This window comes from Haliotis asinina, chromosome 13 (assembly GCF_037392515.1).
Source record: "Haliotis asinina isolate JCU_RB_2024 chromosome 13, JCU_Hal_asi_v2, whole genome shotgun sequence".
Lineage (NCBI taxonomy): Eukaryota > Metazoa > Mollusca > Gastropoda > Lepetellida > Haliotidae > Haliotis > Haliotis asinina.
Genome location: NC_090292.1, coordinates 38,161,990 through 38,179,467, shown reverse-complemented (window position 1 = coordinate 38,179,467; position 17,478 = coordinate 38,161,990). Strand labels below are relative to the sequence as shown.

Here is a 17,478-nt window from a genome sequence, read left to right as displayed (position 1 = left end):
CAACATCATCGGTAAGGGAACTGCTTACGACGCTCAGACACAGTTCGTTTCCAACGTTGAGGATGCTATCAATTCTCCAGTTGATCTCCCGCGGGCCATCGACCGTTACCAAAACGTGTTAGAATACGCCAGATCGAAAGTCAATTACGTGTTCGGTGTGGGGCTGTACATGGCTCCGAGTGATATGCAACTGAGAGTAAAAAAAGTGGTGGGTTATAACAACAAAATAGTCATAGCCACGGCGGATCAAAAGTTGGGTATCAACCCCGATATTAACGCCCTCTATATCCCACACATCCCACCACATGAAACGGGTATAGTTGCGCCGCCCCCGGAGCCTAAAGTTCAACCAACACCACAGGAGGTGGCCCCTCATATTCAGGCCTCCTATCAGCAGCATATCGATAGTAAAACGGCCCTGGTGGTTGGTGGGGTAACTTTGGGACTTATTTGGTTAAAGATTTCTTAGCCGCTACGTACACCAGACCCGCCACGGCGACGATGGCTGCCCACATGTTTTGACTGAGCCACATGGCAGTTTTAGCCAGAGCGCCCAACAACCACGAGACGATGCTACCCAGGATGCCGGGAAGGGCTTCGGCGGCTTTACCAGCCAGTTTAGCTAGGCCTTCCCCGAGTTTTTTTATCCAGTCTTTAACACCCCCACCGCCACTTGGAGTTCCCCCGCCGCCAGGTGTGGGGGGTGTGGGGGTTCCCCCCACCAGTGACACCACCAGGGATGATATGATGAAACCCAATGCAGTCAGAATGCTGGCGATGGTGATCCCTTGCTCCCGGAACAATATCCGAATCCTGTTGGCTAAAGTTGTATCCTCGTTCAGTATTCTATCGATTGTTTCCCGAATGCGACTGATCTGGGTTCTAAGCTGTTCACGATTCGAGGAAGCGGCTTCCAATCGTGTACGTCTCTCGTCTTCTAAACCACGTAGTCGTTCATTGATACGACGCTTCATATCATCGTTTTCAGTTTCGTTGAGTTTGGTTTTTTCCCTAGCGATGTGCTCGTCGATTTCGTTCAGTTTCCCCATGTTGTTCACGAGTTCTCCACGCACGCGTTTCACGGCTTCGTCTAAGCCGTGCAGTTCCCTTACCGGAAAGTCAAACCCCGGTAACGGTTTGTCCCAGTAGGTGCTCAACAGTTTTTCTATGCTGTCCGAGGCTTCTGTAGCACGCTGTGGTGTCATTTCATCTCTAGTGGTGAGGTGGGATCTGGTAGCTTGTAGATCTTCAACAACGGCCTTAGGTATTGCACCAACGTAATCATGCATGTTTAGATGTTCACGGATAAATTCGACACCATGGCGTCTGGCTAGAGTTGACAAGGCCAGTGGTTTTTTATTGCGCTTGTTAACGAGGTCAACCTCTGGTTTAGACTTAAGGCGTAGAACACCCTTTGTATCAATAAAAAAATTATCAAGGTATCGGCCCTGTGGTTCAACGTAGTATTTATCACTTCTTAAACTTTCGTAATAATCATCTACCGTTGTTTCCAAAAGTTCTTGGTTCAATGGTGAACTAGTAAATGAGGTCTCCTGCTCATCAGATGCCTGGGCACTAGCGCCCGGCATCTCCGTCATATCTATGTCTTCATCCATTAGTATTTAAATATATTTTATTTATATATAACAATGTACGGCAGAAAATTAGATCCTTTCAGAAGATTGAGAGAGCCATTAGGCGTCAGAGCCGTGCGCCAGTCGGTGACCATCACCAACAATCCCAGCAAGATAGACCAGAATCAAACTCTACTGGTTAGATTTCCAAACCTTGGTGAGAATGACCTCATTGTACCAGGCACTGTTCGACTGGCGTTCAATATCACGTTGACCTCCGACAACGACAAACGCGAGCTAGTGCGGAACGTGGGTCGAGCTATCATCAAGAAAACGACCGTCAAGATCAGCGGTAACGAGGTGCTGAGCATCGACGACAGCGATGTGTTTCACTGCTACGGGGATCTCTGGAAAAGCGAGGGAGAACGAGTCAATGATGTGTACCAGGGTATCAGCAAATCAACCCGGTCGCGCATAGGGTATGCCTTCACGCCAGACCAGCTAGACAAGCTATCGGACGGTGAAAAGGCCATCGCTCGAGCATACGGGAATCGATTCTGCGTGCCGCTCGACTTCGAGTTGCTCACGGGACACGCGCCGTTTTACCAGGCCGCGCTGGGTGATAGGCTCGAATACGAGCTCACGTTTAACGACTATAGCAAAGTAGTGCGTACGCCGAACGGTGATGAGGCCAGTTATGCCATAGACAACATCTCTCTGGAGTTCGACATGGTCACTAGCCCAGAGCTGGCCAGGCAGGTTCGAAGCCAGTACTCTGGGAAGATGACTATCCTGTACGATCGCGTACTGAGGCATAGATCAGTCGTGCGAGATAAGAGCGACACTGTGTGGAATATCAACCTGAACGTGCCGGCGCGATCGATGAAAGGTATCCTGGTCGTCCCCGTGGAGGATTACGAGCCATTCAGGAGGGACAGCGAGAAGTTTTTCAACCCCGAGATTGAAAAGGTGGAAGTGACCATCGAGGGCGTGCCCAACCAGCTGTTCAGTCATGGTATGAGACCACACCAGCAGTGGGATGAGATAAAAAAGCTACCAGTTGGGGATTATATAACAAAGGACCTGGACCTCGGCTCCGTGCAGATCGGTGAATACCTGACCACCAAGTACGCCCTATGGTTGGACATGCGATCCACGGATGATGATAAACTGAACGGTAGCGGGCGCCGTATAGATAACGGCAGCGAAGGGATAACCATCCAGATTACTAAGGAGGCTCAACCCGCTGGTAAGGTGAAATTATATCTGTACGTTATTATGGACGCGCAACTTAATATAGACAATGGGAGATTCGTGCAAGCCATCTACTAGTGGGGGTACCCAGGGGTACCCACAACTACCCACTGACCCACACTACGCCATAGTGTGCGGGCAGACTGGCTGTGGGAAGACCGTTTTCGTGTTGGATATGTTGGAGGGTTACTACAAGGATGTGTTCGATAACATCGTTATCATGTGCCCTACTCTGAGCATGAATAAAACGTACGCGCGACCTTGGGTGATGACGGACCCGGACGTACACAAAATCGACCCTGGAACACGCCTGCAGGACTGGTTGAAAGCTCTTCACGAGAAATTTAAAGGGGAACCGACGCTGTTCATACTGGACGACTGCAGCGCTAATCGCGAGATAACAAAAAAGAGAGACATGCTATCGTACCTGGCCTTCTCCGGCCGGCATGCAAATCACAGCGTCTGGGTGCTAACGCAGAAGTTCAACTCGGTGTTGAAAGACCTCAGGGAGCAGACGCGATGGGTGGCCTTATTTCACTGCAAGGACAGGGATTCGTTCGAGGAGTGTTTGAGAGAGAACGATGTGATGAGCAAATTAGAACGGGAACGGGTGAAGAAACAGCTCGCTGAAACTAAACACGCTAAGCTCGTGCTCAAGACCGACCAACCAGTAGCATATATAGTATGCTAAGCAAAGCTAAGCAAAGCTAAGCAAAGCTAAGCTAAAGCTAAGCAAATGCTAAGCATAGCTATGATATTTGAAGTGTTTGTCGTGTGCAACTTAACCTTCATTTCTCTGTGTTTTGTCTGCATCGGGTATTATATAGTTAAAACTAAATCTTACTTGTTATATTATAAGATGGAGTGTGAGGAATTGCTCGAACAGTTGGTACCTGGGGGTACCCCCACTGGGGGTGTGGGGGATTCCCCCAAGCGAGAGAAACTGGTGGCATTGGCTGTTGGTGGCAAAGCCAAACATTACTTTGGAGACTACACTCCGGATAAAATTCACAAAATGTCAGCCGAAGAAATCGATAAGCTGTATGCTAGATACGAGTCCCGGCTCGGAGCAGAAATGACAAAGACAATAGGATCGGCTATGACCCAGATATACACCGGTATTGTATCACACTTCCTTCCCATTCCACCAGAGCGCCGACTTTACCTGTGGGAAGACCTCGAGAAAGACCCTTTTATCTAACACGCCGTGAGCTCTATCAGCTGCGGGCTGTACCACAAATATGGTATGTTGTTGGCTCCAGTGACGGCGGCGATTATCACGGTAAAACATTGTCAATTTGAGAGAAAGAATAATAATAATAGTATAGATGGATACTGCACAGGAAACCCCAGTGGACACAGTGATGGAGGAGACCCCACCCCCAACAGTGAGGGAAGTGACCCCTTCAGTGGAGGTACCCCCAACAGTAACCAGGCAGAAGAATCCTAAGAGAGTAGCTGCCGGTAAAAAACGGTGGTGTAACCAACATAAAGTGACCAACCCCCGACTGTTGTTGGCTGTAGGCGTAACTGCTGCCGTGGTTATAACATGGTTATACGTGGGGGTACCCTCCCACAGTGAGCCCCACAACAGTGAGGTGCCTCCAAACAGTGAGGTAACCCCCACTATTGACCCGCATATCATGTTATAATTTTAATATTTTATATCATATACATAATGTCTGAGGGGAAAACGTTTGTCAACGACGCATACCACGCCACAGTGATCGCCAGTCTAGCCGTAGGGTACGCTCGGTTGACTAAAATGGTGCTTAAACAACCAACTATCAAGCTAGATTTCAACCTGCAGGATATGGGTATGCTCATAATGAACCTTGGTATGGCGATGGCCACAAAAGACATCCTAGTAAAACAAGGAATAATACCTGATAATATAATGAAATAAATATAGCGATGGCCACGATAGCTATGATGGTCGGTGGGGCGTTAGTGAATGCCCTGGCATTTTCCGGGAGTAATTTCCTCTTCTCGAAACTACGAGATGATCACGCGGCTGAAATACAGGAAGAAAGGAAGCGACACGATCTCGCTACTGAGAAATTACAAAGAGCACAGGCCGAGTACGCTAAAAAACGTCTCCAGAGGATCGATTTTATTAACGAACAACTCCAGCGTGAAAACCATGCCGTTCAAACATTCAACGATGTCAATGAAGCAATGAAAGAATACTACCTACTAACTGGTAAACAATTGGAACCGCTCAATAAACCCACACTCGCTCAGTACTACACACCATCCAAGGGACAAATGAATCGTGAACTGGGCTTCATAGTGTTGGGTATAGCAGCTACTGCGTTGGTTGCGAAGCAATTAAATTAAAATACCTATATAAGTAAACATGAGACCCGCTCCATACCGATGCGAATACATACTTATGGGGAAGACCGAGGCCTGTGGTAGGAAATGCAGGAATCAGGGGTTCTGTTGTTTCCATATGGGAAGTCCTAACTACACGTGTTCTGTGTGTGGTATCGGGGTTAAAGGACACTACTGTCTATGTAAAGCTCACGGAGCGAACGTAGTCAGACATCAACTCATCTACGAGAATAAAAAAGGCTACATAAAAGAACGTAGGCGACTGCTCAAGATAGACTCCAGTGCGTGAAACAGCCACTTAAGGGTTACCTCCCTTTACTGTGAACCAATTAGACATTGGTTCTCTTAGGTGTAAACACTATGACTACTGTGCGCGAGCTGAAGCGGGTCGCAAAACAGAGAGGTGTGATCGGGTATTCTCGAATGCGGAAGTCAGCATTGTTCAGATTACTAGGTTTAGAAGCCCCTCCTACGGTAACACAATTAAAAGCTCAAGCAAAACAGCTTGGATACACGGGTTATTCAAACCTGGGGAGAGCCGGGTTAACCGCATTGTTATCACATGCCCCCGTAGCACGTCCCACTGTAAAACAACTGAAAGCCGAGGCACACGATTTGGGTTTAGGTGGGTATTCCCGTATGAGAAAACCACAGCTTTTAGAATTATTACGACAGAATAGAGCTATTGACCTACAGTTCGTGCGCACTGAGCGCGCTGTAGGCAACTATTTGAGAGGTTGGCGCATGCACGTTGATAGAAACATAGACATTACAGATATCAAGCCTCTGATAGCTGATAAGGTCAACCAGGAACTAAATAACCTAGGAAGTATCAAGTTTCAGATCACAGTGAAAATGTCGCTCGATAAGCAGGTTGGGGGCCCCACAGGGGCCACTGAGTATGTTCAGCCTTACTTCCGAGGTAAACAAGAGGTCGTCACACATACAGAGACCATTGACACATCAATCGATACCAGTTTTCAGCAGATACGAGAATACCTAGAACGCTACACACACTTGGGGTCCGGGTGGGCTGTAGATAAAATCGATAATGTCTATCTAGACATAGCTAACTACGTGCCGTTCAGAGGCGGGTCATACCTAGCCTTGCCCCCCTACTATAGGAACAAACATGCCATAGTAAACGTTAAGAATAGAGGAAACGATTGCCTGAGGTTAGCTATCAGGTCAGCCTTATTTCCAGCTGACACTAATCCGAACAGGCCTTCTAATTATCCTCAGGATGATGGGCTCAACTGGGATGGTATAGATGAACCCACCCCCATATCCCAGATCACTAAAGTAGAAAAACAGAATAATCTGGCTATAAATGTCTTTGGGCACGAAGGTAACAAAACAATAGTACACAGGGTCAGCGAAGTGAAGGATCGCCAAGTTATCAATATATTCATGATCCAACGAGGTGACAAGTATCACTACACGTGGATAAAACATCTCAGCCGGTTGTTGCACGACCAGTCGAAACACGATGGGGAAAAACACTTTTGTGTACGATGCCTACATGGTTTCAGTCGAGCTGATTTATTAGAATCCCACCGGGAGGATTGCCAAGGTGTGGGGCAGACGGCTATACGAGTCGACATGCCTAAGGAAGGTGATAATATCCTGAAATTCAGTAACCACAAGAACCAAATGTCTGTGCCTTATATCATATACGCCGACTTCGAAGCCTTGGTTGTGGGTGGGGATTCCCCCAGTGGTGCCGCCGGCGAGGCTCCCTTCACACACAAGACACAAGAGCATAAAGCCTGTTCGTTTGGATACATTGTCGTCCGTTGTGACGGGGAAACGAAAGCTCCGGTAGTGTATAGGGGCCCTGACGCGGCTGAAAGGTTTCTAAAGTGTTTGCAGGAGGAAGAAAAAATTATTAGGAATGCATTGTATAAAATCACTCCCATGCGTCTGACCCAAGACGACAAGTTAGCTCACAAGCGTAGCACTAAATGTCACGTGTGTGACTCACCACTTAACGGTGATTCGGTGAGAGATCACTGCCACATAACTGGTAAGTATAGAGGCGCCGCTCACAACGCGTGCAACCTCAAGCTTAAAATCAACCCTAAGACAATAAACATCCCCGTTGTCTTTCACAACTTGAGAGGGTACGACTCACACTTGATCATGCAGGCCATCGCGAAAATCGATGGTAATATAACGTGCATCCCCAACAACATGGAGAGATACATCTCCTTCAGCTTAAACGGACTTAGGTTCATTGACTCGTTTCAGTTCCTCCTGTCGTCACTCGACAGTCTGGTCAAGGCCAACAATACCTTCCCTATCACCGATCGATACACAGACGCCGAGACTAGACCCCTGCTTATGAGGAAGGGTGTGTACCCCTATGAGTACATGGATAGTTGGGTCAAGTTCACCGAGACCAGACTACCCCCTATTGACTGCTTTTATAGCAAGCTGAATGAGGCGTCCGTCTCACGAGATGATTACTCGCACGCGACTAACGTATGGAATAAACTGGGTTGTAAGAACCTGGGTGATTATCACGACCTGTACTTGAGGACAGATGTACTGCTGTTAGCCGACGTGTTTGAGACGTTTAGACGGACGTGTTTCAAGCAGTATAAACTCGACCCCGCATGGTATTACACCAGCCCAGGTCTGTCGTGGGACGCCTTGCTTAAAAAGACCGGAGTTAATTTGGAATTGATCACAGATTACGACATGCACCTATTCATTGAGAAAGGCTTGCGAGGTGGGATTTCCATGGCATCCAAACGATACGCGAAAGCAAATAATCAATACGTGAAAGGTTACGATCCTAACAAGCCAACCAATCACATTCTCTACCTCGACGCAAACAACCTGTACAGCTGGGCCATGAGTCAGTATCTACCTACAGGGGGATTCGAATGGGTACCCCACGTTGATGTTATGGGGGTTGCACCAGATTCGAACAAAGGTTATATCCTCGAGGTTGACTTAGAGTATACCAAGAAATTACACACATTGCACAACAGCTACCCCCTGGCCCCCGAACGTATGAGGGTTAACCCAGACTGGATGTCTGAGTACCAACATAACTTGTTAGGTGGGCGTGTGACAGACGTTGAAAAACTCGTTCCTAACTTAATGAATAAGACCAAGTACATCGTTCACTATCGCAACCTACAGCTGTACCTGTCGTTGGGTATGAGGCTGACCAAAATACACAGGGTGCTCATGTTCGACCAGAGCCCATGGATGGAGCCCTACATCAGAATGAACACAGACCTAAGAAAAAAAGCCACCAGTGATTTTGAGAAAAATCTCTACAAGCTCATGAACAACTCGGTGTTTGGTAAGACTATGGAGAACCTGAGGAAACGCGTGACCGTGAAGCTGGTTCGGTCGAGTGAGGAATACAAGCTCAGGAGATTGATAGCCAGTCCGGCATTCAACCGTAGTAAGATATTCACAGACAACCTGGTTGCCCTACACATGAAGAAAAGCCACATAAAATTCAACCGGCCTGTTTACGTGGGGATGAGCATCCTCGATTTATCCAAACACCTGATGTACGACTTTTACTACAACGAGCTCAAGAAACAGTACGGTGACAGGTGTGAAGTGCTGTACACTGACACGGATTCCCTGCTGATGGAGATTCGAACCGAGGACGTGTACGAGGACATGAAAAAACACCTCGATTTATATGACACCAGCGACTACCCTAAGACCCATGCCATACACAGTACGGTAAATAAAAAGGTCCTAGGTAAGATGAAGGACGAGTGTGCTGGCACGCCCATAGCCGAGTACATAGGTTTGAGACCTAAGATGTACTCCATACTGAAAGCCGACAATAGTGAGATCCGGAAGGCTAAGGGGGTTAAGAAGTATGTGGTGAAACAACACATCAAACACGCCAGATTCAAGGAAGCCCTGTTCAAGACCCGTACCTTTAGACATAAAATGAACACACTTAGAAGTGATGGGCATAAGATATACGGACTGACTATAAACAAGACGTCCCTGTCGCCTATGGACACGAAACGTTGGATAGCTATTGATGGGATAAACACATACGCGTATGGACATGAAAAAATTTGAGGCTATTTACTACAGCCCGCGTGGGTACTGGAAAGGAGCTAGCGCAGTAGATAAGCTAGCTAAAATAGTGCGAGTACCCCCGGAGGAAGCCAAAGCGTGGCTTGAAAAACAAGCCCTGTGGCAGATCTATTTGCCGGCACCACGCTACGTGCCTAGAAGGAGGTTCGGTATTAACATACCTAATAGCGTTCACCAGGCAGACCTACTGTTCCTACCCCACGACAAGAGGTACAAGTATGCCTTAACCGTAGTGGACGTAGCCAGTCGTTACAAGGAAGCCGAACCCTTGACCACGAAAGATTCGGCCCAGGTAGCCAGAGGATTTGAACGCATATACAAACGCAGCCCGCTGACGTGGCCAACAGAGCTGCAAGTTGACCCCGGACGGGAGTTCATGGGTGCCGTGTCACAACTGCTAGCCAAACACAATACAAAGGTCAGGCGTGGCACGGCCGGAGCCCATCGCAGCCAAGTTGAGAGATTTAATAGGACTTTGGCTGAGCGCTTGTTCGGCCATCAGTATGCTAGGGAGATGGTCACCCCTGGAAAACGATCGACTGAATGGGTCACGAGATTACCCAAGGTGGTGTCGGCAATCAACCATGAAGTCACCCGTCTCACCGGTAAGAAACCGGCAGACGCTATCAAACTAAAATCAATAGTTGCAGAGTCGGCCGCTCCATTGCATGGGAAGGAGAAACAGATACCAGATAGGGCCCTAGTGAGGTATCTATACCAGCCGGGGGAACACGAGGGTGATAGCCGTAAGCGGGCCACCGATCCTATATGGTCAGTCAAAACTTACAACATAGATAAAGTGGATATGAAAGCCGACGAACCTAACTTGTACTACTTGAGGGATGGGCCGGGTAGGGGGTTTGTAAGAGAAGAATTATTGATCGTACCGTACGGCACAGTGTTACCTCCAACACACGTTATGTAGTAGGGGTAATAGTAGCAAGAACTAAGGGCCCAACCAAAGCCTTATTTACTAAATAAGGCTTTGTAGAGACTTTTCTTGAAAGTGTTTTAGAACTGTCATTCCCTATACTACTCGCGTTTTGTATCCTATTTATTACCCACGTTCCAAAAAGTGAAAATATTGTTAAAATAAAGCAATATTTTGCTTTCCTATATATAGAACCATGTAAGGCGGATTAATACATCATATTGGTGATTGGAATGTCAACCGCTTCTCTCCAGGAAAAAGTACGCTGCGTAGAGGCAATGTATTTCCTATACGGCGCCTAATCACAAGAAAATGAACAAATTAAGACAGAATCAAGTTATAATCAAAATTTAATTCTTCTCAGATGAGGATTTCTTTTCCAAAGCCATAATATAATTCATCAAAACACTTGCGAAGTGTGAATATTAAATACTTGACTACGTGACCTAAGTCTTGCCTGAACGTCAGTCGGCCATCACTTTCGGGCTAGTCATCATGTTATGAAGTGTTCACAAAGAAGACGATTCTTGGATTAATTGGGCCATCACTGTCGGAGTAGACGTAGAAGTAGAATCTAGGGAGCATTTAATTAGGGGCGGCAAACTCAACAGCAAAAGATGAATGTGAATAACAGGGAACTGTATGTCTCAGATAGTTGAGCTTAATGTTCTTCATCGGAGGACGAGTTACTGTAAATAATTCGGCAAAGCTTTGCGCAGGATGCCAGTGACACCTTCTCATCTCAGCTTGGAATTCTCAGCTCAGATTCGATGTTTATCGGGTCTGAAAACACAGCCTACAACCTCGAACAACGACGATTTCAAACCTAGTGTGTTCAGATTCTGGGAAGTGCTTTTGACCCCTCCATAAGAAACCACCGGAGGCATGGCAGTGACAATATGTTTGTGCGGGAGGACGCGAATGGATGCGCCTGACAGTGGCAGTGATAGAGATACAAGAGCACCGCTCGTTTTTTTATGTTGTATGTTGCTGTGCAGTCCTGACAACATACATGCAGAAGGTATTCAATCTTCTGATAATATTCACAACTCTTCCAACCAATTGTCCATCAATTCTGACGAAATCAATAACTTTTACGGGCGACGCCATATTTGTTTACACTCATGAGAGGCCTACTAGACGTATTTGTTTACGTATTTTTATAGATTGTTTTATTTTTATTACACAAACTTCAGTTATCATAGAATTGAAAATAATGGTAGTAACCACACTAAATGAAATAAATTTTATCTAATTCCATAGAAGAGTTTTCGTTTTACATGCTCTCAGGTGTGAAAACTTGAATGAAAATCATGAATGGAATGAGTGATGAAAGTAGTACCAGTAATGTCAAAGTTCACATATCAGCCAATCAAATCACTCAAAGGTGTTTTATGACACATATGTGTCATAACACTTTGTTATGAAATACCTTTACGAAGTACAATGTGGGTAATAAAATGGCATATGATGGGCATCCAGCCTCCTGACAGTTTAGGGTGAAGAAATTCTGCTAATGTGGACAGAAGCCCAGTCCCTTTGTCCATCACGGTCAAGGGAGCGGGTGCTGACCAAACTGCAGCTTGGTTTCGTAATTAGACTGTTGGCCAAAACCATTATTCGCTCCACATAAGTGCCCCTTTAAATGATCAAAGTATTTTAAAACCAGCTTCTCCAGATTTTCTTCAGCACCATACCAACACAGAGGTGGTTGTATCTGTGATACACTGCAGGTTTTATATCTTGTGCTTTTTAAATTTACATGTATAACATAAATAATATTATCATATAAATAAAACATGGGCTTGTATTATAAAAATATATACCAATAAACACCATTTCAGTGTAAATTATAATGATGCAAATTACTGAATGGAGTTTATTTGCCCAGTGACATGTATTTTGCATATAATATACTACCGACAGAAAAAAAGGGAACCAAGAAATTGAACATAGATGACTTTGTGACAGGGTCCGTTATTGTGGCGTATCTCCCAAACGCAACATCCAATGACAATGGAATTTCGCATAATGCATGCCCAGCACGTGCTACACGTGCATACAGAAGTTAACTCCTGTAAATGTACTGTAGAAGTCGCAATCACTAATGCAATAGAGATAGACACCTACTGACAGAAATGCCTCCGAGGCAGTATCTCGGTGAAGCAACAAAATGGAGAATTGTGGGGATGATAGACGGGGGGACATCATTATGTGAAGTTTCCCGGCAGATGGGTAAATCAAAAAGTGTAATTTCACGCCTGTGGGATAAGTACCGTCAAATGGGTGGGGTTGCAACGAGACCTGGGCGTGGTAGACCAAAATCAAAAACACCACGACAGGATCGTCTCATTACGTTAATTGCTCTACACGATAGGTTTAAATCGGCCCCTGCCATCAACAGAGAATTCCGCACACTCACTGGAAGACGCATTTCAACTTCAACCGTTAAAAACCGACTCTATCAAGCTCGTCTGAAAGCAAGACGGCCTTTTACGGGTGTCCTTATAATTATACCTTGCCAAATGAACATTCAAATATCAACCTAAGTCATGTCATAACTTATTCAATTAAAATTTTAACAGAATTGTGAAATAACTGTTCTAAACAAAGAAATTGAACATATCATGTTACATATTAGTAAGACTTCAGCCTGTATCCCCTACATTTTAACACTGAGGAAACATTTCTTTGAGTGGCTTTTTATAAGTTGGATATGTCTTTCTGTATGCTAAGATACCGCTGAAGACCTATGCTAAAACTTATTGCTATCCGATGGAGAATATACCATGGTATAACATGTTTTCAGGGTAATAATGCAAAAGATGATCATGTACATTATTGCACATCAGCAGATTATCAGAACTGTAATTCTGTAAATACATATCACCTCACCTTTCAAAAATTTATTGTTAGAATGTTCTGTCATCCACTGGTTTCCAATGCAACATACATTTCATGTCTTGTCCTCAAGCACGAGGGCTAGACGTGACATAGCATGTTTTCGGGTTACTCATTATTGCACGGGGTAATGCCCTTGTATGGAAGCGCATGAGATGCATTCTTCTCCACAGAAATCAACAAATACACTGTATCATTATAATTAAAAGCCAAGCAAACTGGTAATTTTTTTCTTGATAATTTTAATGGGTTTTTTTGTGTAATTTGTTAAAAATAAAGATATTTACAGGTAAGTTATTCAATCATTTGCACATTCATTCTTCTTGTCAGCATGGGACGCCATGGCAGAGACAATACAACGTGACATGTCCACACAGTATAGTATCATCACAGTAGTATTATAAATGAACACAGAGGCCACATGCCTGGTACAAATTCTGCAGCACGAAAAAAATATGTGTAAGAGATGATTCAGTGTTCACTTTTCTTTTTTATTACGCCGGCAACATTCCATTTGAGTCATGTGATATTTACATTTGGCTTTTCACTCGAGTAGACTATGGTCTGCTTGATAAGTCTGCTTCAAAAGTTATGATCACATTCATGAGGGCTCTCAAAGTGCATTACGTTCTCGGGTAGAAGTTTAGTACTTTGACAGAAATTGGGCCACAACTTCCGTGAAAGCTGAACATTTCCAACAATAACAATAACCTTCTTGCACATAAGACGGTGTTTACTGGTGGTGCTGTTGTCTCACTGTATGCAAGAAAAATACTGGGAAAAGAAATTCCCCGAAAACATGGTTCTGCCGAAAAATGGTATGGCACAGTACATTCAGATGATATGATACCACTCGAAATAAATTTAAGGGGGATACGGGCAAAAGTCTTTCCCATATATCTCCTTATATTTTTATGTCAACATATGCGAAAGATACACTGCGTATGTAATGAGAAGAATGCCTTTCATTACACTTGAAAGCCCGGTTATAAAACAAAACAAACTTTTCATGTACAAAATGAGAAAGTTAATACAGATAGGTGTCATTAACTTAGCATTCAATCTAACCGGTGTCCTATGTCAGAATTGTGTGTCATATGCACGTACTTACCGCGTCGAGTTCGAGGGGTTTACTGGACATTGTGACCGTCTCCAACATGAGATACAGGGAACAGAACATCACCAAGAAGAACACCGACCCCCAAACAACCATGTACCGCTTCATTTCTGACACCACGGACGGCAGGAGCACTTTCAAAATAACTTGACAGCTGGAATCAGGTGAGCGATCGGAATGTATCAGTCAAGATCTACGCCATGTCTAATGAAAATAAAGATTTATCGAGTAAAGCAATATCTTTCACAGTTGACATAAATTCATTCTGCATGTACATGTGTACTGTGATAAACGTCATCACACCTTCTGTATAAAACGTCATTTAACACTGTGTTAACTTTGATTGGCTAAGACTCGGGAACAACTAGTTTTGCTTCTGGTACGCGCATCAAGGGTTCAAATATTGAATAGACAGGAGCCTAGTCGTAATTTTGTCGGAAGGGCGGTCGGCTGAATATTGTTTCCAAATTTTACCGTAGATTACCGTGGATTACCGTACAACAACGTAGCCCTACAATATGGCTCTCGCGTTTGTTCTGGACGTCTTGTCAAATAAAGTTCTGTCAACCGTGGTTTCAAGAGGCATTCTCACTTCGAGACTCTAAAACCCGGGCTAAGAACATTCGGACCGGGCCGGGCCATTGTAATTGAAGAGCAGCCAGCCAACGGAAACGTGTTCATGTGGACAGATAATAACAAGTTACACGATGTGTGATTCGAGATAGACTTCTGGTCGGGTTTAAATCTCGCTTAACACTGAAACCTAATAAGTAGGTCCAAATGATGTACCACAGTCATATGTAAATTCATAAACTTATTTTGCACGAAGTGGTTTAAACATTAAGCTTCACAAGTACAATATAGTCATTCTGAAATAAGGCTTTGAGTGAAAATGAGATGTACGTTAGTTTCCCAACCGGAAAGTTCACTATCGTCTGCTCTTATAACAGATGCATTCAAAGTTAATCGTGGCATTTATAACTCATTATTATTAACTAATTTGTGACTCATTGTAACTCAGTACGTATGTACAATTCACATACAACTAAGCAACTGTTTTAAATCTTGATGAATTTCTTCCAAAGTTAGACTTCAGTTCTTCAATGTCCCAACCTTTTGCAGGGATGTACGCTACCCTCACATTGCAATTCTTTTACAGTCAAATTAGTTATCGATCAGGCTCATTTGTCCGTCAGATATAAAGGTCATTCCTTTCATTCCAAACTGCTGCATACAGTTATGTCCAGGCATCCAAATGAGAAAGAAATTTAACAATGAAATGTATGTTACTGCCTTTTCTTATTAAGAATAATTCAACAAATCTTGTGAGGCTAATTATGTTTATGTAACTCACTTGGACTGTAACGTACCAGTTTAAAAGTCAACTTTAGCTAGTGACGTATCTATAATGGCCACAGCGATGCAGTGTGAAATGTACGCGGCCGGAATGTAGATTACCATGCAGTTTGTGCGACACTATTTGAAGAAATTGCTACACATATTTTTGTGCAAGGTTCCTGAAATAGTACCTTGTGGCAAGTCACGGCGAATTTGTTCAAACTGAGTCGTGGATACCTAAACCTGGTTGCAGAGAAGTTTGAAAATTACAAGTGAAATGTTCGTTATCATTTGAAAACCCCATATGTATTTGGCTAAAAGCCTTGTTAGTTCTCCTTGTTGCACCGGGTTTATGTTGGAATTTACAATTATCTATTGGTTTAAAGCCTTGGTTGCCCCCTCAACGCTACCAGAGTATTTACTTGACAAAAACAAATTTACAGGGAAAAGCAACCTGATTTGAAATGTACGTGATATAACAGATGAAGTTGTGGAAGTCACAAGCTATGACAGCATTTCTTCCGTAGTTTGTTTTACGTCACCCTCATGTCTGTGTTATACTGTTAAGTGAATCATGATCTGAAGCAATTTACTGACAGATTATTAAAAAGAATACTTGTATAATTGTCCTTTCATTCATCTGTCGGTATTTTCGTGTATATTGAAAGACAGGTTGATTGGAAAGGCATCTATCTACAGGTTGATTATGCTCTCTGCTTTCTCACAATACAAAACAAGTGTTTTAGTCACGGTATATTCACTATATTCACCTTACGTAGGAGAGCACAAATCGATAGAGCACTGGTACTTACGAAATGTACGTTATATTTCTTTTGAGTTACAACATAGACTTATTTGAGATATTGTTTCACCACACTGTCTATTTTAATTCGAAATAGGAACAAATAGTATATTTGGAAGGACACGAAAAGTCTTTAAATATGAGACATTATTTGTTTTTAAATCCTGGAGTTCGACTGATCAAACATTTTGGCTTTTCTGTCCATGTTCCAGTGCGCTATTCATGTTAATTAATAATTCATGCTATGCTGACTACTTCTCTCACCCTTTTCTGCATTTGCTGACTATCAGTGAGTGAGTTAAAACCACTTAAACACAACAATTTGTTTCTGATCAATTCCTACAGATAGTGAGCTTTTTCAGAGGTCAGAGAGTCTGGTAACGTACATTTCCAAGCTGACATAACACATTACGAATTGAATTGGTAATCTCAGAACTTCAGGGGATTTATTTTTTCAAGTTGTCTCACATGCAAATGGACCTGGTTATTGGGCTTGTCTGTTAAAGAAAACGTTGAGCTCAGAACTAAATTCTCGAAAGAAAATTAAATCCACCAATACATTTGCTTTGTCATTCCTTTCCTATTTCTTTAGAGTAGTTGATCATACAAAATAGGATATCCAGAGTCTTCAACGCCTGAAGAGAAGGATCATGTCTGATAGCAGAGCCCACCGCCTTCGTTCTTCTCTCAATCATTTTTGTTAAATAATTCCAGAGGCACTAGATGGTCACTGATTCTTCGGTTCTTTCGGAAACCGCACTGGAGGTCATTAAGGAGGTTATTGGCCTCCAGGTACCAGATTAATTGACTGATGCGTTCCATGGTTTTACAAACACAGCTGGTCAGTGACACAGGACGGTAGTTTGAGGGTTCAGTATGATCCCGGCCAGGCTTTGGTATCGGGATGATGATGGCATTGTGCCACGAGTGGGGAAAAGTTTCATCAAATATAATTTGAGTTTCCATGCTTGTATCAGGGAGGTCTTCAGAGGCTGATAATAAATTTCATCAGCTCCTGACAGAGTGTTGTGAGCCTGTCCCAGGACAGTACGTAATTCATGGAGAGAAAACGTTTCATTGTAATCCTCGCCACTATCAGAGTTAAAAATGATTGATTTCTATCCTTGTTGGGTTT

General features: G+C 43.9%; 1 protein-coding gene across 1 annotated transcript in view; it reads right to left on the bottom strand.

Annotated features, from left to right (window-relative positions):
* LOC137260464 (alpha-mannosidase 2x-like) overlaps window positions 1-14,510 on the bottom strand; it is a 98,331-nt gene extending 83,821 nt beyond the window's left edge. The window contains exon 1 of the mRNA XM_067798129.1: window positions 14,198-14,510. Within this exon, the coding sequence (XP_067654230.1) occupies window positions 14,198-14,311 (114 nt within the window). The 5' untranslated portion in view covers window positions 14,312-14,510. The remainder of the gene's footprint in view (window positions 1-14,197) is intronic.
* Window positions 14,511-17,478: the final 2,968 nt, after the last annotated feature.